This window comes from Elgaria multicarinata, chromosome 3 (genome assembly GCF_023053635.1).
Source record: "Elgaria multicarinata webbii isolate HBS135686 ecotype San Diego chromosome 3, rElgMul1.1.pri, whole genome shotgun sequence".
Taxonomy (NCBI): Eukaryota; Metazoa; Chordata; class Lepidosauria; order Squamata; family Anguidae; genus Elgaria; species Elgaria multicarinata.
In genome coordinates this window covers 156,527,021-156,549,354 of record NC_086173.1, presented here as the reverse complement: position 1 = coordinate 156,549,354, position 22,334 = coordinate 156,527,021, and the positions used below count along the sequence as shown (strand labels likewise).

At 45.0% G+C, this 22,334-nt stretch overlaps 1 protein-coding gene and 2 non-coding genes across 3 annotated transcripts; 2 read left to right on the top strand and 1 right to left on the bottom strand.

The window, feature by feature from the left end:
- Positions 1-1,156: 1,156 nt before the first annotated feature.
- On the bottom strand, positions 1,157-20,849 carry LOC134395609 (zinc finger protein 850-like). Its single transcript, XM_063121767.1, has 8 exons — positions 20,787-20,849; positions 18,993-19,835; positions 17,836-17,959; positions 12,887-14,199; positions 9,331-9,525; positions 7,579-8,175; positions 6,422-6,545; positions 1,157-2,802 (listed from the first exon to the last, which is right to left on the bottom strand). The coding sequence occupies exons 2-8, from the start codon at positions 19,686-19,688 to the stop codon at positions 1,478-1,480; spliced, it is 4,374 nt and encodes a 1,457-aa protein (XP_062977837.1). The 5' UTR covers positions 19,689-19,835; positions 20,787-20,849; the 3' UTR covers positions 1,157-1,477.
- On the top strand, positions 10,352-10,424 carry TRNAV-CAC (transfer RNA valine (anticodon CAC)). Its single transcript has one exon. It is a non-coding gene; the product is annotated as a tRNA-Val (tRNA).
- A 1,141-nt stretch (positions 20,850-21,990) lies between the features above and the next one.
- On the top strand, positions 21,991-22,063 carry TRNAV-CAC (transfer RNA valine (anticodon CAC)). Its single transcript has one exon. It is a non-coding gene; the product is annotated as a tRNA-Val (tRNA).
- Positions 22,064-22,334: the final 271 nt, after the last annotated feature.

The window sequence follows — 22,334 nt, the reverse complement described above, 5'->3', positions numbered from 1 at the left end:
AATAATAATAATAATAATAATAATAATAATAATAATAATAATAATAATAATAATACCACCACCCTGCCGTGGCTGTTTCCTCTGCATCAGGACAATTGGATAGAGCTTGTGGCAAACAACATTTTTAGACAACATCTTTCATGAATTTAAACTTTTCAATAAGGAATTAATTCTATGAATGAAGTCCAGGACACATAGTTAGACAGAAGGGAATCCAGGCGACTTAATGGCTCCAGGATTGATTTGGGTGAGATGTTGGATGATAAAAGCTTGGTAGATACATGGAGAGAATTCAGTTGAGGACATCGAGACTTTATTGATTTTTATTTTCTATTATGTAAAATATTTCTTTGCCACCTTTCAGGGCAGAAGCCCACTGAAGGTGGCTCATAGCAATAAAACGTATGACACCATTCAGCTAGCAAAAACTAGATTAACAACTGTTACCCAAAGGACCTTCTCCTCTGCTGCTCCCAGACTGTGGAATGGCCTGCTGGAGGAGACTCGTCAACTTAACAGTCTACTAGCATTCAAGAAAGCTATAAAGTTTGATCTCTTCCGACAGGCCTATCCAGTGGAATTTAAATATTTTTTTAGAATGTTTTTAGGATGTTTTTAACAATGTATATTATGTTTTAATTCAGTTTTATATATTTTATTGTTTATTGTTGTTTCCCGTCTCGATCAGAATGGAGTGGCGGGTAAGAAATAAATGTATTATTATTATTATTATTATTATTATTATTATTATTAAAACCATAGGCACAATAGAACAGCAACAAAACCCAACAATAACGTAGCAATAAAAACAACATTGCAAACCAATGACTTTACCCGTTTATCTCCACATTTTGACATATACATGTACATCAATTGCATTTTGAGTTCCTGGGGGAAAAGCCAAGCAAACATTACATCTTGAATAAAAGAAATAAGTATTCAACAACTATGGCTTACAAAGCACCTCACTATATAGCGATTTAACCCTCTTAAACAGAAGTGGCAAGAGATCCTGGATAAACAATTCCTCTTTAATAATTAGAGTTTAACTTTAGGGAAAAAAATCTTCCAGAAGGTACACCATGGGCTAATACATGGGACACAATATTGTGCAAATATGTATAAATTATTCCTTTGTAAACCAGGTTTTTTTCAAATGAGAAGCAGCACATAAATATTTTGCATAAATAATAATACCTAATGATAATAATCTACTTGAAAAATTGTGCTGGCAGTGAAGAGTCTCCCTTCATTATTGAAAATAATTTTGGAAATGGACAAGATCATTTTACAATGTATAGGTTTAAATAATTTCATTCTTGTATGGGTTCTTTCATGTAAAGTAAGAACTTAGCTCTCACTGAAGCTTTTTCCACTATTCAGATTTACATGGCTTCATTGTTGTGTGAGTACTTTGATGTTGAGTAAAGGTCGTTGAATGAATGAAGCTCTATCTATACTCTAACCATTTTTTTGGTTATTCCCCTGAATGGGTTCTTCGATGTACTGTAAAGCTACTTCTTACGCTGAAGCTCTTTCCACACTCCATGCATTTATATGGTTTCTCCCCCGTGTGGATTCTTTGATGGACTGTAAGGGTAGTGCTTATGCTGAAGCTCTTTCCACACTCCATGCATTTATATGGTTTCTCCCCTGTGTGGATTCTTTGATGTACCGTAAGGCTACTGCTTACGCTGAAGCTCTTTCCACACTCCATGCATTTATATGGTTTCTCTCCTCTGTGGATTCTTTCATGTATCCTAAGGTTACTGCTTACGCTGAAACTCTTTCCACACTCCATACACGTATATGGTTTCTCTCCTGTATGGATTCTTTGATGTATATTGCATTTGTGCTTTGTTCTAAAGCCCATTCCACACTCCATGCATTTGTATGGTTTCTCCCCTGTGTGGATTCTTTGATGTATACGAAGTCTGCTGGTTAACCTGAAGGTCTTTCCACAATCTGTGCATTGATATGGTTTCTCACCAGTGTGGGATCTTCTATGCTTAATGAGATTCTGATTTTGGCTGAAGCTCTCTCCACACTCCGTGCATTTATATGGTTTCTCTCCTGTGTGGATTCTTTGATGTATATGAAGTCTGCTGGTTAAGCTGAAGGTCTTTCCACATTCTGTGCATTGATATGGTTTCTCCCCTGTGTGGGTTCTTCTATGGCTAACGAGGGTCTGATTTCCGCTGAAGCTCTTTCCACACTCCATGCATTTATACGGCTTCTCCCCTGTGTGTGTTCTTTGATGTGTAACAAATTGGTTACTCTTTCTGAACTCCTTTCCACATTCCATACATTTGAATGGTGTTTGCCTTCTATGGATTCTTTCATGGTCAGTAAGACTTTGACGAACACTGAAGCTCTTTCCACACTCCATGCATTCATATGGTTTCTCCCCTGTGTGGGTTCTTCTATGGTTAATGAGGGTCTGATTTTGGCTGAAGCTCTTTCCACACTCCATGCATTCATATGGTTTCCCCCTTGTGTGGATTTGTTCATGTCTCCTAAGACTGCTGCTTCTGCTAAAGCTCTTTCCACATGCTATGCACTGATATAGATTTCCCCCTGTGTGGGCTGAGCAGTGTTTTCTTAATTTTAATTGATCTTCAATTATTTGTTCCTGGAAATCAGGACTCTGAGAAACAGGTGATTTTTCTCTCTCAGGCTTTGATGGATTTCCCTTGTGACAGTCTGGTTCTGCTTTGGTCTCTTGTTCTGCTTCATGCCTGACTGTTTCCAAGGAAATGATGGATGGTTTCTTTTTATTCCCATTGTCCTTCTCATCACCTGCTTGGGAAAAGAAAAAGAAAGATCAGTTGTTACCCAGGTCCTGTTTTCTAGACTCGGAAGTACTTTGTGGGGACAATTATCTATACGTAAGAAACCATGGAACAGAACATCTTTGGTCAAGAAAACTGTGGTCCTGAACAGGAGACCATAATTTCATTCACTTAGAACACCAGAGTGTTTTTTCCTGAGTGTGAAGAATTCTGTCTGTTTGGAGCATGAAGGGTCAGAAAAGGTAGATAAATGGTGGCTATGGAACCCTAATAAAGTTCTTAGAATGGAAAGAGCTTTATTAGGGAACGGAAATTCTTCTTGCAAATTCTTTTTCGGTGACCTGCCATTTTATAATTCAGAATGGTTTTTTCTTAGAAAAAAAATGGAAACAGGAGACCATATCTTTATTGAACATTTCCCCACGCCCAGCATAAATTTCAGAGCATGCAAAGGGAGAAAACCCATAAGTATTATTTATTTATTTATTACTGCATTTATATCCCACCTTTTTTCCTCCAAGGAACTCGAGGCGGTATACATAATCCTCCTCCTCCTCTCCATTTTATCCTCACAACAACAACCCTGCGAGGTAGGTTGGGCTGAGAGTCTGTGACTGGCCCAAAGTCACCCAGTGAGCTTCCATGGCCGAGTAGGGACTAGAACCCAGATCTCCTGACTCCCAGTCCAACACTTTAGCCACTACACCACACTTAAGAAGAGTCCTGCTGGATCAGACCGAGGCTCCATCTAGTCCAGCACTCTGGTTACACAGGGGCCAACCAGTTGTCAACCAGGGACCCACAAGCAGGACACAAGCACCAGCAATTCGTACATATAGGCTTACTGGAGGTAGCACATAGCCTTCTCCTCCAGGAATTTATCAAGCATTCTTTTAAAGCCATCCAAATTGCTGGCCATCACTACCGCTGCTGCTGCCTGCCTGCCCGCCCTCCTTCCTTCAAAAAATTAGGAAGAGAGATCAGCAGCAGGGCTCCCTATATTGTTCCAAGACTCAGCTCTGGCCGAGAGCCATCTACCCTACAGCTACCCTACAGAAGATTGAGATTTAGCTCTCTGTGCTCCTGCTTTTCTACATGCTGACCTTCGAAGCTAAGAACTTTGCGTACAAGTTGGCTTTTCCCCCTCCTCCTTCCCAATCCCTTTTCCTTTAGGCTTGAGTCTTCCAGGCTGTACGCCTCGGGGGTGGGACTGACTGATTTCTGATCTTGGGGAGCCATTCTGGGAACCCCTTTGTTTTCTAAGGATCAGGGGGGAAATAAAGAACCTCTTTTTTCTCTTTATATCCTCTCTCTTTCCCTTGATTGTAAGTATATTTCCTTGTGAGTCTTCAGACTTCCCCATTGTATTTTTAAACCCTCTTCTTAATTTATAACTGGTTTCATTTCTCCTGGATGCTGGATTGAGGCTGATGCCTCCTCTGCTTTGGATACAAAGGAAGACACTTCCCCAGTGATTTGATCTTTACACCACTGTACATGTAAGTAGAGCAGTGGCCAAAAAACCTGGCATTGATTTTGGAATCTGAGGAGAAAAATCTTTGACTTCAGGCCCAGCTATGAGAAATATAAGAACTATATGAGCTATTTTGCATGGTATGGAGAATGTGGAGAGGGAGACATTTTTCTCCCTCTCTCAAAATACTAGAACCCAAAGGGGTCATCCCATGAAACTGATTGGTGGGAGATCCAGGACAAATAAAAGGAAGGACTTCTTCACACAGCACATAGTTAAATTATGGAACTCACTACCACAAGATGTAGTGATGGCCACCAATCTGGATGGCTTCAAAAGGGGGTTGGATAAATTCCTGGAGGCGAAGGCTATCAATGTTGAAGTCCTGGATTAGGACTGGTTTTTGTACTTTCCATATTTCTGTGCAAGTCTGCAAAACCTGGAAGAACTGAAGACAAAGCATCAGTCAATCAGCTTAAAGGTCAAGTTTGCAGGTGGACTTTATTGAATTATTGGGATGATGCAAAGGTGTAATTGTCTCATCATTGCCAATTAGTGGTTTCATCATTTGTTCAGGGAAGTGTATATAAAGAGAGATTTTGGAGCATTGTAACCAGATTAAAATATTCTCTCTCTGCTGCTGTGAGCCCTGCTGTGACGTGTATATATGACCAAGTGTGTGAGTATGTTAGTGTAAATTTGTATTGCCATGAGCTGTGTTATTTCTATCAGTAAAATACTTTATTTTTGTACCAAACAAAACAGACTCTGTCTTGAAGTTAATTTGGTCTTTGCTGAATTTCATAGTTAAGAACCGCTGTTACTCTGCTAATTCACTGGTATAGTGAATAAAGGGTTTAAAATAATACCCCTCAAGATTCTAGCCCTGACGGTTGTGTGCTATTTCCAGTATTTGAGGCAATAAACCTGTGTGCACCAGTTGCTGGGGAACATGGGTGGGAGGGTGCTGTTGCACCATGTCCTGCTTGTTCATCCCTGGCCGATGGCTGCTTGGCCACTGTGTGAACAGAGTACTGGACTAGATGGACCCTCGGTCTGATCCAGCAGGGCTCTTACGTTCTTATTATTTATTCATCTGTGGCATTTGTATACTGCTGAATATAATAAAATCTCTCAATGGTTCACAATATTAAAATACAATATTAAAAACTCACCACAAAAACACAGCAGTAAGATACAGCATTAAAACAGGTCCAATTGCAGTAAAAATCAAGGAGCGGTAAAATAGAGTGGCATAATTGATTTACTTATAACCCAAGTGTAACAAGTGTGTTTTCGGGAGGTGTTTAAAAGATGTAACTTTTTTCTGCCTCTCGAACGGCACGAGGGAGGGTTTTCCAGAGGGTGGGTGCCACTACAGAGAAGGTCCAGCATCTGGATACTTCATGGCGACATTTTGTTCATTTTGAAATGACCAGCAAGGCCTCCTAGCTGGTTATTCCAAACACAGGAACATAAGAATTGCTGCAGAAAAGGCCAACCATAGCGGTTGACCAGCTGCCTCAATGTGAAGCCCCCAAGCAGGACAGGAGTGCAACAGTAATAAGAAATGGAAACAACAGAGAGAGAGAAAAGAGGGAGAATGCCTTTGTAATATTACTACTGCTCCTGTTTTTAAACCTTTCATGCTAATCTTCAACAGGAACCCATGTAAAGTATTGATATAGTAAATAATTATTTTTATATATGTAAAATTAAGGGAACTTGAGTATATCTGTTGGATCCAGAACTCAGAAGCCTTACTCAAGGTTGACCCCTCATTCAGGGAGAAGAATCAATCGAACCTGGGTTCCAGGTGAATTCCCAAGTTCCAGGTGGGTGAAAATTCCTGATAAAGAGGAGTTTAATATGCACCCCATAAGAAGGGCCCTGCTGGATCAGACCAAGGGTCCCTCTAGTCCAGCACTCTGTTCACACAGTGGCCAAGCAGCCATTGGCCAGGGATGAACAAGCAGGGATGAACAATGCAACGGCACCCTCCCACCCATGTTCCCCAGCAACTGGTGTACACAGGCTTACTGCCATCACTACATCTTGTGGTAGTGAGTTCCATAATTTAACATAATTCTCAAAAGCGATGGATTCCTGATTTATTAGATTGCAGGGGTGGGTGGGAATGCCGCAGGACACTTACCTAAAGCGCTCACAACTTCATCCCCCTCTTGCTTGGCCTCCCGAAAGAGGAGCTGCCTGTTCCACGCTTCCGGCAGAGCCTGGCCTGCTTCAGAGGGATTTGTGGCCTCCTCCACAGGTGACTTCTGCACCAGAGACAACAGAGAAGGAACAACGTCCCAAAACAGAATACAGCAGAATGTGGGAGCTCGGCACTGAGATCATATTATTCCCATTCAGCATCAATTACATTGGCGGCTTGTTCGTTTCTGAGCTCAATTCAAGGTGCTGGTGTGGGACCACCTCCTTTGAAAGACCACGTTATACCTGCACGAAGCTGCCTAAGCATTAAAAATAACATCAGTGGCTCTACTCTGTGGTCAACCAGCAAATGCCCCTAAGGATAGGGCTTTCTCAGTGGTCACCCCACACATTTGGAACTCCCAAGGAGTTACATATGCTTCATTATTGATATCTTTTAAAAACACACACACAGTGAAGACACATTTTTGCTAGTCTATATGTGGTGCTTAAAATCATTCGCTGCATTTAATTGTGATTTGTATGTTCATGTTTTGGAAATTGTGATCAGGTTCGTACATAATCCACGATTTGCCGCAGCAAATGCCGGACGTGTTCCGTGGCCATTTTGAATATTCAACCCTTCATCAGGCCAATAAGGGATTATTATGTGACATCTAAACCTGGACACTATAGGTTAATCATGGGTTAAACAACCCACAGTTAACCTACAATTAGTAGTTAGGTTGACTGATTGTTTAACCCACGGTTAACCTATAGTGTCCAGGTTCAGATGTCACATAGCAATCCCTGATAGGCCCAATTGGGGGATTGTGTATTCAAAAAGGCTAATTAATTAACCCACAATTTGTTGCTGTTATGTGTGAATAGCCACATTATAAGCTGCTGTGTGAGGGTGGCTTTACAACCTAAAAGGAAGGTTTAAAATCCTTTAAATAAATAAAATACATTTTGAAGGCTCTACTTGGAGAAACCTCAGATGTGGGGGAACTAAGTAGGATTGCCTACTGGTGTTTCTATGCCTTTCCTGCATATCTCCCCTCTCCTCACACTTGGCAGAAAAAACCAGCAAAAGGACTTATAGCTCAATGAACAAATTTCCACAGAATTTGGACTGTGAGTCTCAAACTCTCTTACCCCCGCTTTCCATCTGCCAGGCTCTTGCTCCCTCAGCAAAAATGCCTCCGCCAAAGATACGGCCTGGGTGCAGGACTCTGGGCCCCGTTCCCTCACCCAGCCCTGCATTTCCTGGGGCAGGACGGTCAGAAATTGCTCCAGGATCAGCAGCTCCAGGATCTCCTCCTTCGAGTGCCTCTCGGCTCTCAGCCACCGGCAGCAGAGTTCCCGCAGTCGGCTGTGGACGCCTCTCGGCCCCTCCGTGGCCTGGTAGCAGAATTGCCGGAAGTGCTGGCGCTGCCTCTCCCGCAAGATGGCCTCCCCTTCCAAGATGGCCGCCTTCACCTTCCCGTAGTCTCCTCGGTCAAGAACACTGAGGCCGCTGAAGGCCTGCTCGGCTTCTCCGCTGAGGGATGGCAGGAGAAGGGCCACCCACTTGTCCCGAGGCCACCGGCACGCTGCCGCCAGTTGTTCGAAGGAGGCCAGGAAAGCCTTGGCGTCATCCCAGGGCCCGGGGATCTCAGATGTCTGAAGGTTCCTCGATCCTCTGTCAGGGGACTGTGTGATCTCCTCTTGCCACCGTGTTTCCCAGTGGTGGGACAGCACCTCCACAGTTTCCTGCTTAACACATGGGGGTTGGGGGCCTTTCCCGGTCGGAACCGGCCTGGCACTGCCAATGTTTTTCATCTGTGGGCTATTATCCATGATTTCCTCCATCCTCTTTCACGTTCCGGCACCTCGCTGGGCTTCACGGATCCACTTCTAGATGTGGACTTCTACCGGCTGCTCCTTCGTGCTGCCTCTTTGTGTGCGAGAGCGTCTTTAGGGAGGGGAACTGTTCCTGATTAGCAAGAAGAATGTTTCCTGATATGAAAAACGAAAAAGACAGACAGTGAGGAGAGTTAATGGAATCAGGGTTTCTAGGGATGCAGCGCCAACAGTGCTTCATACGCAGGGATACTGACTGCATCTGCCACGACCGCCGTCCTCTCAGTAGTTGGGGGGGGGGGATGAATTTGATTTATTTATTTACAACATTTGTGTACTGCTCCATATCTAAAATAGATTCCAGAATGTAAGAGATAAAACCGTAAAAAGTTTTTAAAAATAAAAATATTCTTTTTTAAAAACAGAATGCCAGTCAAGGAAGGCTTCCTGGAATAAAGCTGTTTTCAGGAGGTTCCGGAAGCAACACAGTGTTGGTGCCTGCCTGACCTCCAGGGACAGGGAGTTCCAAAGAAAGGGGGCCACCACACTGGAGGCTCGTCTCTGAGTGGCCTCCATTTGGCCCATAGATCCACGTAGAACCACCAAGAGCATGCCAGTGCTGTAGTGGCTGAGGTGTTGGACTGGGAGTCGGGAGATCTGGGTTCTAGTCCCCACTTGGCCATGGAAACCCATTGGGTGACTTTGGGCCAGTCACAGACGCTCAGCCCGATGTACCTCACAGGGTGGTTGTGAGGATAAAATGGAGGGGGAGTTCAACTGCAGTAGGGGGCTAAATCTATCGAAAATCAGTGTGTTTGTTTGTGTCTAACTTCACTTGGAACACAAGCCCCAGGATGTTAAGCCTGCAAAGGGAGATTATTATTTTATTTGTTACACGCAAACCCTGCCCTTTTTCCTTCCTGCCACGGAGCGCACGTGAATTCTCCTCCCGTCCATTTTATTCCCACAACAACCCTGTGAGGTAGGCTAGGCTGAGAGTCAGTGCACTGTCCCCGCGTGGTCTTCCCAGTCCCTGGCTCCTAGCTCTCAGCGAATGGCACTTACATCGGGGGCGCAGGGCGGAGCGGTTTGCCTTGAGCCTCCGTGGGGCTTCTTCGCCTCACCTCCTGGGTCAGCATCTCCGCCTTGCGTTCCCTCGTGCCCCTCCTCCTCCTCCTCTCGCACCCCGAAAGATCCCTCTTTCAAACAGCCCTTCAAACGCCCCCTTCTCCCCTGCAGGCGGGCGCAGCGCTTCCCGCCCTAGACTCCGAAGGTCCCGTTGCGACCTCGCCATGCCCTGAGCAAAGGCAAGGGGAGGGAGGAGGCAGGAAGCGCTGGAATTAGGCCTCCCCATCGCCTGGACATTCCTGGCCAATCTAGGAATCAGAGCCGGAGCTCGATCCGATTAACTCTTCGAGGCATCCGATAGGCAGAGCTATTCCCGGATTTTCAATCCGGGATTGTCTTCTCTCTTTCTTTCTCTCTCTCTCACACACCTCCCAACCATTGCTTTTGCTGAGAATAACCTCCCCCAACCCGGCGCCCTCCAGGTGTGTGTGTGTGTGTGTGTGTGTGTGTGTGTGCTACAACTCCCATCATCCCCGCCACGCGAGGGACAGCTGCACCCGTTGGATTGCCATCCACTGCAGCGGGCCACAGCACAGGCGCACAGCCAGAACGAAAGATGGCAACCGCATGGGAGCGCCACTCCTTTGTCAGCGCTGAACGCTCGTTCTCCAAACCCCACTCCCAGCGCTTATGAAGTTCCCTCTTTGGGTGGCTGAGTGGGAAAGTTTCAACTTCTCTCCCCCCCTCCCTCCGAAGGCGTGGTGGCCCCGATCCAGATCATGGCCCCCAGCAGTTACACCGGGGCAAGGAAAAGGAAAAAAAGCGGATCAGCGGTGTCATACATATTTGATCTAGCGTGTGATCTAAGGGTGCCTTTAAATGCGTGGTACAGTCCTCCCTTGGTGCTCTGGGATAACTCCGCGCGGCCACCTCCCCAGTAGCTGCTAGACACTCCCACCCCTCAAACGAGCAGGCATGGAGATGGGCAGGCTGACGTAGAGGCAGCTGCCAGGCTGGTGTTTCTGTAGTGTAGCGGTTATCACGTTCGCCTCACACGCGAAAGGTCCCCGGTTCGAAACCGGGCAGAAACTATCTTCTTTTTCTTCTTCCCTCGCCTGCCTGCAGCAGCAAGTACCCTAAACAGAGTCTGCTGTCATTTGGATGTGGCGTAAAACCCTGCCTGATGGATGTGTCTGCAGAGATCATAATCCCATTGTTCCGTTGCAAATCTATGTACACAGAATCAACCCCTTACCTCTTAAGCGCTAAGTTTTTTAAAAATTCAATGAATAGAGTGCACCTATTTGGGGGTGGGGGGAAGTCACACGATTAAATAGTCTTTCTGAGTAGTGATTTAAATTGTGATTTAAATCAAATTGATTTAAATTGTATGCACCCTGGCAAAAAGCCTTATTCACTGTGGTTAAAGCCATGGTTTAAGGTGTCTTCTGAACATGGCCTGGCTTAACCACTATGGTTAAAATGTAATAAATAAAATAAAATAAAATAAATAAAGCCATGGTTTAAAGTGTCTTCTGAACGGGCCCAATGTTTAGCTCAAAATGCTTAACCACTACGGCTTAGCGTGTCGTCTGAACAGGGTCATTCAAAGCAGTGGCAGTGCACTATGCAACCCAAGAAAATGATTACAGGTTTCGCGCAAATGACATTGAAGTGCAAATTGAAAAATAAACAGACTTTAAAGCTAACTGAATGTAGTTTTTGGAGTTAGTACCCAACCAACATGTAGAAACTTGAAAGGTTACAGACATTTGCTTTTTGCCACCCTTGCTCACTGCAGACAGTACATTCAAAAACCACAGCCACTGAACTCGGCTTGGCACCCTCCCCACTCCAGCTCAGCAACTTGGGTGACCGCCCAGCTCACCCACCCCTAAGGCCGGTCCAGGCACACATGGTTCTTCCCCACTGTAACTGACCAGGGACTTAACAGGTCAAAGTTATCCAAAAAGTGCGCTCTGACCCACAAAAGTACCATACCAGAGAGCTTCGGCTATGGGGTAGTATATAAATGTAGTTAATAATAATGATGATGATGATGATGATGATAATAATAATAATAATAATAATAATAATACCACCACCACCACCCTGCTGTGGCTGTTTCCTCTGCATCAGGACAATTGGATAGAGCTTGTGGCAAACAACATTTTTAGACAACATCTTCCATGAATTTAAACTTTTCAAAGAGGAATTAATTCTATGAATGAAGTCCAGGACACATAGTTAGACAGAAGGGAATCCAGGTGACTTAATGGATCCAGGATTGATTTGGGTGAGATGTTAGATGATAAAAGCTTGGTAGATACATGGAGAGAATTCAGTTGAGGACATCGAGACTTTATTGATTTTTATTTTCTATCATGTAAAATATTTCTTTGCCACCTTTCAGGGCAGAAGCCCACTGAAGGTGGCTCATAGCAATAAAACGTATGACACCATTCAGCTAGCAAAAACTAGATTAACAACTGTTACCCAAAGGACCTTCTCCTCTGCTGCTCCCAGACTGTGGAATGGCCTGCTGGAGGAGACTCGTCAACTTAACAGTCTACTAGCATTCAAGAAAGCTATAAAGTTTGATCTCTTCCGACAGGCCTATCCAGTGGAATTTAAATATTTTTTTAGAATGTTTTTAGGATGTTTTTAACAATGTATATTATGTTTTAATTCAGTTTTATATATTTTATTGTTTATTGTTGTTTCCCGTCTCGATCAGAATGGAGTGGCGGGTAAGAAATAAATGTATTATTATTATTATTATTATTATTATTATTATTATTATTATTATTATTATTAAAACCATAGGCACAATAGAACAGCAACAAAACCCAACAATAACGTAGCAATAAAAACAACATTGCAAACCAATGACTTTACCCGTTTATCTCCACATTTTGACATATACATGTACATCAATTGCATTTTGAGTTCCTGGGGGAAAAGCCAAGCAAACATTACATCTTGAATAAAAGAAATAAGTATTCAACAACTATGGCTTACAAAGCACCTCACTATATAGCGATTTAACCCTCTTAAACAGAAGTGGCAAGAGATCCTGGATAAACAATTCCTCTTTAATAATTAGAGTTTAACTTTAGGGAAAAAAATCTTCCAGAAGGTACACCATGGGCTAATACATGGGACACAATATTGTGCAAATATGTATAAATTATTCCTTTGTAAACCAGGTTTTTTTCAAATGAGAAGCAGCACATAAATATTTTGCATAAATAATAATACCTAATGATAATAATCTACTTGAAAAATTGTGCTGGCAGTGAAGAGTCTCCCTTCATTATTGAAAATAATTTTGGAAATGGACAAGATCATTTTACAATGTATAGGTTTAAATAATTTCATTCTTGTATGGGTTCTTTCATGTAAAGTAAGAACTTAGCTCTCACTGAAGCTTTTTCCACTATTCAGATTTACATGGCTTCATTGTTGTGTGAGTACTTTGATGTTGAGTAAAGGTCATTGAATGAATGAAGCTCTATCTATACTCTAACCATTTTTTTGGTTATTCCCCTGAATGGGTTCTTCGATGTACTGTAAAGCTACTTCTTACGCTGAAGCTCTTTCCACACTCCATGCATTTATATGGTTTCTCCCCCGTGTGGATTCTTTGATGGACTGTAAGGGTAGTGCTTATGCTGAAGCTCTTTCCACACTCCATGCATTTATATGGTTTCTCCCCTGTGTGGATTCTTTGATGTACCGTAAGGCTACTGCTTACGCTGAAGCTCTTTCCACACTCCATGCATTTATATGGTTTCTCTCCTCTGTGGATTCTTTCATGTATCCTAAGGTTACTGCTTACGCTGAAACTCTTTCCACACTCCATACACGTATATGGTTTCTCTCCTGTATGGATTCTTTGATGTATATTGCATTTGTGCTTTGTTCTAAAGCCCATTCCACACTCCATGCATTTGTATGGTTTCTCCCCTGTGTGGATTCTTTGATGTATACGAAGTCTGCTGGTTAACCTGAAGGTCTTTCCACAATCTGTGCATTGATATGGTTTCTCACCAGTGTGGGATCTTCTATGCTTAATGAGATTCTGATTTTGGCTGAAGCTCTCTCCACACTCCGTGCATTTATATGGTTTCTCTCCTGTGTGGATTCTTTGATGTATATGAAGTCTGCTGGTTAAGCTGAAGGTCTTTCCACATTCTGTGCATTGATATGGTTTCTCCCCTGTGTGGGTTCTTCTATGGCTAACGAGGGTCTGATTTCCGCTGAAGCTCTTTCCACACTCCATGCATTTATACGGCTTCTCCCCTGTGTGTGTTCTTTGATGTGTAACAAATTGGTTACTCTTTCTGAACTCCTTTCCACATTCCATACATTTGAATGGTGTTTGCCTTCTATGGATTCTTTCATGGTCAGTAAGACTTTGACGAACACTGAAGCTCTTTCCACACTCCATGCATTCATATGGTTTCTCCCCTGTGTGGGTTCTTCTATGGTTAATGAGGGTCTGATTTTGGCTGAAGCTCTTTCCACACTCCATGCATTCATATGGTTTCCCCCTTGTGTGGATTTGTTCATGTCTCCTAAGACTGCTGCTTCTGCTAAAGCTCTTTCCACATGCTATGCACTGATATAGATTTCCCCCTGTGTGGGCTGAGCAGTGTTTTCTTAATTTTAATTGATCTTCAATTATTTGTTCCTGGAAATCAGGACTCTGAGAAACAGGTGATTTTTCTCTCTCAGGCTTTGATGGATTTCCCTTGTGACAGTCTGGTTCTGCTTTGGTCTCTTGTTCTGCTTCATGCCTGACTGTTTCCAAGGAAATGATGGATGGTTTCTTTTTATTCCCATTGTCCTTCTCATCACCTGCTTGGGAAAAGAAAAAGAAAGATCAGTTGTTACCCAGGTCCTGTTTTCTAGACTCGGAAGTACTTTGTGGGGACAATTATCTATACGTAAGAAACCATGGAACAGAACATCTTTGGTCAAGAAAACTGTGGTCCTGAACAGGAGACCATAATTTCATTCACTTAGAACACCAGAGTGTTTTTTCCTGAGTGTGAAGAATTCTGTCTGTTTGGAGCATGAAGGGTCAGAAAAGGTAGATAAATGGTGGCTATGGAACCCTAATAAAGTTCTTAGAATGGAAAGAGCTTTATTAGGGAACGGAAATTCTTCTTGCAAATTCTTTTTCGGTGACCTGCCATTTTATAATTCAGAATGGTTTTTTCTTAGAAAAAAAAATGGAAACAGGAGACCATATCTTTATTGAACATTTCCCCACGCCCAGCATAAATTTCAGAGCATGCAAAGGGAGAAAACCCATAAGTATTATTTATTTATTTATTACTGCATTTATATCCCACCTTTTTTCCTCCAAGGAACTCGAGGCGGTATACATAATCCTCCTCCTCCTCTCCATTTTATCCTCACAACAACAACCCTGCGAGGTAGGTTGGGCTGAGAGTCTGTGACTGGCCCAAAGTCACCCAGTGAGCTTCCATGGCCGAGTAGGGACTAGAACCCAGATCTCCTGACTCCCAGTCCAACACTTTAGCCACTACACCACACTTAAGAACTTAAGAAGAGTCCTGCTGGATCAGACCGAGGCTCCATCTAGTCCAGCACTCTGGTTACACAGGGGCCAACCAGTTGTCAACCAGGGACCCACAAGCAGGACACAAGCACCAGCAATTCGTACATATAGGCTTACTGGAGGTAGCACATAGCCTTCTCCTCCAGGAATTTATCAAACATTCTTTTAAAGCCATCCAAATTGCTGGCCATCACTACCGCTGCTGCTGCCTGCCTGCCTGCCTGCCCGCCCTCCTTCCTTCAAAAAATTAGGAAGAGAGATCAGCAGCAGGGCTCCCTATATTGTTCCAAGACTCAGCTCTGGCCGAGAGCCATCTACCCTACAGCTACCCTACAGAAGATTGAGATTTAGCTCTCTGTGCTCCTGCTTTTCTACATGCTGACCTTCGAAGCTAAGAACTTTGCGTACAAGTTGGCTTTTCCCCCTCCTCCTTCCCAATCCCTTTTCCTTTAGGCTTGAGTCTTCCAGGCTGTACGCCTCGGGGGTGGGACTGACTGATTTCTGATCTTGGGGAGCCATTCTGGGAACCCCTTTGTTTTCTAAGGATCAGGGGGGAAATAAAGAACCTCTTTTTTCTCTTTATATCCTCTCTCTTTCCCTTGATTGTAAGTATATTTCCTTGTGAGTCTTCAGACTTCCCCATTGTATTTTTAAACCCTCTTCTTAATTTATAACTGGTTTCATTTCTCCTGGATGCTGGATTGAGGCTGATGCCTCCTCTGCTTTGGATACAAAGGAAGACACTTCCCCAGTGATTTGATCTTTACACCACTGTACATGTAAGTAGAGCGGTGGCCAAAAAACCTGGCATTGATTTTGGAATCTGAGGAGAAAAATCTTTGACTTCAGGCCCAGCTATGAGAAATATAAGAACTATATGAGCTATTTTGCATGGTATGGAGAATGTGGAGAGGGAGACATTTTTCTCCCTCTCTCAAAATACTAGAACCCAAAGGGGTCATCCCATGAAACTGATTGGTGGGAGATCCAGGACAAATAAAAGGAAGGACTTCTTCACACAGCACATAGTTAAATTATGGAACTCACTACCACAAGATGTAGTGATGGCCACCAATCTGGATGGCTTCAAAAGGGGGTTGGATAAATTCCTGGAGGCGAAGGCTATCAATGTTGAAGTCCTGGATTAGGACTGGTTTTTGTACTTTCCATATTTCTGTGCAAGTCTGCAAAACCTGGAAGAACTGAAGACAAAGCATCAGTCAATCAGCTTAAAGGTCAAGTTTGCAGGTGGACTTTATTGAATTATTGGGATGATGCAAAGGTGTAATTGTCTCATCATTGCCAATTAGTGGTTTCATCATTTGTTCAGGGAAGTGTATATAAAGAGAGATTTTGGAGCATTGTAACCAGATTAAAATATTCTCTCTCTGCTGCTGTGAGCCCTGCTGTGACGTGTATATATGACCAAGTGTGTGAGTATGTTAGTGTAAATTTGTATTGCCATGAGCTGTGTTATTTCTATCAGTAAAATACTTTATTTTTGTACCAAACAAAACAGACTCTGTCTTGAAGTTAATTTGGTCTTTGCTGAATTTCATAGTTAAGAACCGCTGTTACTCTGCTAATTCACTGGTATAGTGAATAAAGGGTTTAAAATAATACCCCTCAAGATTCTAGCCCTGACGGTTGTGTGCTATTTCCAGTATTTGAGGCAATAAACCTGTGTGCACCAGTTGCTGGGGAACATGGGTGGGAGGGTGCTGTTGCACCATGTCCTGCTTGTTCATCCCTGGCCGATGGCTGCTTGGCCACTGTGTGAACAGAGTACTGGACTAGATGGACCCTCGGTCTGATCCAGCAGGGCTCTTACGTTCTTATTATTTATTCATCTGTGGCATTTGTATACTGCTGAATATAATAAAATCTCTCAATGGTTCACAATATTAAAATACAATATTAAAAACTCACCACAAAAACACAGCAGTAAGATACAGCATTAAAACAGGTCCAATTGCAGTAAAAATCAAGGAGCGGTAAAATAGAGTGGCATAATTGATTTACTTATAACCCAAGTGTAACAAGTGTGTTTTCGGGAGGTGTTTAAAAGATGTAACTTTTTTCTGCCTCTCGAACGGCACGAGGGAGGGTTTTCCAGAGGGTGGGTGCCACTACAGAGAAGGTCCAGCATGTGGATACTTCATGGTGACATTTTGTTCATTTTGAAATGACCAGCAAGGCCTCCTAGCTGGTTATTCCAAACACAGGAACATAAGAATTGCTGCAGAAAAGGCCAACCATAGCGGTTGACCAGCTGCCTCAATGTGAAGCCCCCAAGCAGGACAGGAGTGCAACAGTAATAAGAAATGGAAACAACAGAGAGAGAGAAAAGAGGGAGAATGCCTTTGTAATATTACTACTGCTCCTGTTTTTAAACCTTTCATGCTAATCTTCAACAGGAACCCATGTAAAGTATTGATATAGTAAATAATTATTTTTATATATGTAAAATTAAGGGAACTTGAGTATATCTGTTGGATCCAGAACTCAGAAGCCTTACTCAAGGTTGACCCCTCATTCAGGGAGAAGAATCAATCGAACCTGGGTTCCAGGTGAATTCCCAAGTTCCAGGTGGGTGAAAATTCCTGATAAAGAGGAGTTTAATATGCACCCCATAAGAAGGGCCCTGCTGGATCAGACCAAGGGTCCCTCTAGTCCAGCACTCTGTTCACACAGTGGCCAAGCAGCCATTGGCCAGGGATGAACAAGCAGGGATGAACAATGCAACGGCACCCTCCCACCCATGTTCCCCAGCAACTGGTGTACACAGGCTTACTGCCATCACTACATCTTGTGGTAGTGAGTTCCATAATTTAACATAATTCTCAAAAGCGATGGATTCCTGATTTATTAGATTGCCGGGGTGGGTGGGAATGCCGCAGGACACTTACCTAAAGCGCTCACAACTTCATCCCCCTCTTGCTTGGCCTCCCGAAAGAGGAGCTGCCTGTTCCACGCTTCCGGCAGAGCCTGGCCTGCTTCAGAGGGATTTGTGGCCTCCTCCACAGGTGACTTCTGCACCAGAGACAACAGAGAAGGAACAACGTCCCAAAACAGAATACAGCAGAATGTGGGAGCTCGGCACTGAGATCATATTATTCCCATTCAGCATCAATTACATTGGCGGCTTGTTCGTTTCTGAGCTCAATTCAAGGTGCTGGTGTGGGACCACCTCCTTTGAAAGACCACGTTATACCTGCACGAAGCTGCCTAAGCATTAAAAATAACATCAGTGGCTCTACTCTGTGGTCAACCAGCAAATGCCCCTAAGGATAGGGCTTTCTCAGTGGTCACCCCACACATTTGGAACTCCCAAGGAGTTACATATGCTTCATTATTGATATCTTTTAAAAACACACACACAGTGAAGACACATTTTTGCTAGTCTATATGTGGTGCTTAAAATCATTCGCTGCATTTAATTGTGATTTGTATGTTCATGTTTTGGAAATTGTGATCAGGTTCGTACATAATCCACGATTTGCCGCAGCAAATGCCGGACGTGTTCCGTGGCCATTTTGAATATTCAACCCTTCATCAGGCCAATAAGGGATTATTATGTGACATCTAAACCTGGACACTATAGGTTAATCATGGGTTAAACAACCCACAGTTAACCTACAATTAGTAGTTAGGTTGACTGATTGTTTAACCCACGGTTAACCTATAGTGTCCAGGTTCAGATGTCACATAGCAATCCCTGATAGGCCCAATTGGGGGATTGTGTATTCAAAAAGGCTAATTAATTAACCCACAATTTGTTGCTGTTATGTGTGAATAGCCACATTATAAGCTGCTGTGTGAGGGTGGCTTTACAACCTAAAAGGAAGGTTTAAAATCCTTTAAATAAATAAAATACATTTTGAAGGCTCTACTTGGAGAAACCTCAGATGTGGGGGAACTAAGTAGGATTGCCTACTGGTGTTTCTATGCCTTTCCTGCATATCTCCCCTCTCCTCACACTTGGCAGAAAAAAACAGCAAAAGGACTTATAGCTCAATGAACAAATTTCCACAGAATTTGGACTGTGAGTCTCAAACTCTCTTACCCCCGCTTTCCATCTGCCAGGCTCTTGCTCCCTCAGCAAAAATGCCTCCGCCAAAGATACGGCCTGGGTGCAGGACTCTGGGCCCCGTTCCCTCACCCAGCCCTGCATTTCCTGGGGCAGGACGGTCAGGAACTGCTCCAGGATCAGCAGCTCCAGGATCTCCTCCTTCGAGTGCCTCTCGGCTCTCAGCCACCGGCAGCAGAGTTCCCGCAGTCGGCTGTGGACGCCTCTCGGCCCCTCCGTGGCCTGGTAGCAGAATTGCCGGAAGTGCTGGCGCTGCCTCTCCCGCAAGATGGCCTCCCCTTCCAAGATGGCCGCCTTCACCTTCCCGTAGTCTCCTCGGTCAAGAACACTGAGGCCGCTGAAGGCCTGCTCGGCTTCTCCGCTGAGGGATGGCAGGAGGAGGGCCACCCACTTGTCCCGAGGCCACCGGCACGCCGCCGCCAGTTGTTCGAAGGAGGCCAGGAAAGCCTTGGCGTCATCCCATGGCCCGGGGATCTCAGATGTCTCAAGATTCCTCGATCCTCTGTCAGGGGACTGTGTGATCTCCTCTTGCCACCGTGTTTCCCAGTGGTGGGACAGCACCTCCACAGTTTCCTGCTTAACACATGGGGGTTGGGGGCCTTTCCCGGTCGGAACCGGCCTGGCACTGCCAATGTTTTTCATCTGTGGGCTATTATCCATAATTTCCTCCATCCTCTTTCACGTTCCGGCACCTCGCTGGGCTTCACGGACCCACTTCTAGATGTGGACTTCTACCGGCTGCTCCTTCGTGCTGCCTCTTTGTGTGTGAGAGCGTCTTCAGGGAGGGGAACTGTTCCCGATTAGCAAGAAGAATGTTTCCTGATATGAAAAACGAAAAAGACAGACAGTGAGGAGAGTTAATGGAATCAGGGTTTCTAGGGATGCAGCGCCAACAGTGCTTCATACGCAGGGATACTGACTGCATCTGCCAGGACCACGCCACCTCACAATTCCCTCAGCTTAGCTGCTGTCCTCTCAGTAGTTGGGTGTGTGTGTGAATTTGATTGATTGATTGATTTACATTTGTGTACTGCTCCATATCTAAAATAGATTCCAGAATGTAAGAGATAAAACCGTAAAAAGTTTTTAAAAATAAAAATATTCTTTTTTAAAAACAGAATGCCAGTCAAGGAAGGCTTCCTGGAATAAAGCTGTTTTCAGGAGGCGCCGGAAGCAACACAGTGTTGGTGCCTGCCTGACCTCCAGGGACAGGGAGTTCCAAAGAAAGGGGGCCACCACACTGGAGGCTCGTCTCTGAGTGGCCTCCATTTGGCCCATAGATCCACGTAGAACCACCAAGAGCATGCCAGTGCTGTAGTGGCTGAGGTGTTGGACTGGGAGTCGGGAGATCCGGGTTCTAGTCCCCACTTGGCCATGGAAACCCATTGGGTGACTTTGGGCCAGTCACAGAGGCTCAGCTCAATGTACCTCACAGGGTGGTTGTTAGGATAAAATGGAGGGGGCTGCAGTAGGGGGCTAAATCTATCGAAAACCACTGTGTGTGTGTGTCTCTAACTTCACTTGGAACATAAGCCCCACAATGTTAAGCCTGCAAAGGGAGATGACCTCTTTCACATCAGCTTATTATTTTATTTGTTACACGCAAACCCTGCCCTTTTTCCTTCCTGCCACGGAGCGCACGTGAATTCTCCTCCCGTCCATTTTATTCCCACAACAACCCTGTGAGGTAGGCTAGGCTGAGAGTCAGTGCACTGTCCCCACGTGGTTTTCCCAGTCCCTGGCTCCTAGCGCTCAGCGAATGGCACTTACATCGGGGGCGCAGGGCGGAGCGGTTTGCCTTAAGCCTCCGTGGGGCTTCTTCGCCTCACCTCCTGGGTCAGCATCTCCGCCTTGCGTTCCCTCGTGCCCCTCCTCTTCCTCCTCTCGCACCCCGAAAGTTCCCACTTTCAAACAGCCCTTCAAACGCCCCCTTTTCCCCCGCAGGCGGGCGCAGCGCTTCCCGCCCTAGACTCCGAAGGTCCCCCCTGAGCAAAGGCAAAGGGAGGAAGGAGGCAGGAAGCGCTGGAATTAGGACTCCCCATCGCCTGGACATTCCTGGCCAATCTAGGAATCAGAGCCGGAGCTCGATCCGATTAACTCTTCGAGGCATCCGATAGGCAGGGCTATTCCTGGATTTTCAATCCGGGATTGTCTTCTCGCTTTCTTTCTTTCTCTCTCTCTCTCTCTCACACACACACACACCTCCCAACCATCTCTTTTGCTGAGAATAATCTCCCCCAACCCGGCGCCTTCCAGGTAGGTGTGTGTGTGTGTGTGTGTGTGTGTGTGTGTGTGCTACAACTCCCATCATCCCCGGCCACTGATTGGGGATGATAGGAGTTGTAGTCCCGCACACATCTGAGGGCGCTGGCTTGAGGGAGGCTGCTTTAGCCTGAGCTTTTAGCAACTGCACGACTGGCAGACTTTCAGTCAATCGATGCTCTTCCTTCACCGCCCTTCCACGGCTACGCCACGCGAGGGACAGCTGCACCCGTTGGATTTCCAACCACTGCAGCGGGCCACAGCACAGGCGCACAGCCAGAACGAAAGATGGCAACCGCATGGGAGCGCCACTCCTTTGTCAGCGCTGAATGCTCGTTCTCCAAACCCCACTCCCAGCGCCTATGAAGTTCCCTCTTTGGGTGGCTGAGTGGGAAAGTTTCAATTTCTCTCCCCCCCTCCCTCCGAAGGCGTGGTGGCCCCGATCCAGATCATGGCCCCTGCAGTTACACCGGGGCAAGGAAAAGGAAAAAAAGCGGATCAGCGGTGTCATACATATTTGATCTAGCGTGTGATCTAAGGGTGCCTTAGCGTGTGCTCTAAGGGTGCCTTTAAATGCGTGGTACAGTCCTCCCTTGGTGCTCTGGGATAACTCCGCGGCCACCTCCCCAGTAGCTGCTAGACACCCCCCTCCCCCTCAAACGAGCAGGCATGGAGATGGGCAGGCTGACGTAGAGGCAGCTGCCAGGCCGGTGTTTCTGTAGTGTAGTGGTTATCACGTTCGCCTCACACGCGAAAGGTCCCCGGTTCGAAACCGGGCAGAAACAATCTTCTTTTTTTCTTCCCTCGCCTGCCTGCAGCAGCAAGTACCCTAAACAGAGTCTGCTGTCATTCGGATGTGGCGTAAAACCCTGCCTGATGGAACAGAAAAATAAATAAATTTAAAACATTCCCCGCCAAGCTGACTGATTCCTCTCTCGACAAGAAAAACTTTATTTTTTAAAAAGCTTCCTCCTGTAGCAGTTCCAGAGTACTTGGGCTGCTCTCTTTGCAGCCTGGAGGTCTGTTGGGGTAACTGGACGGCCTTTTATTTTATTA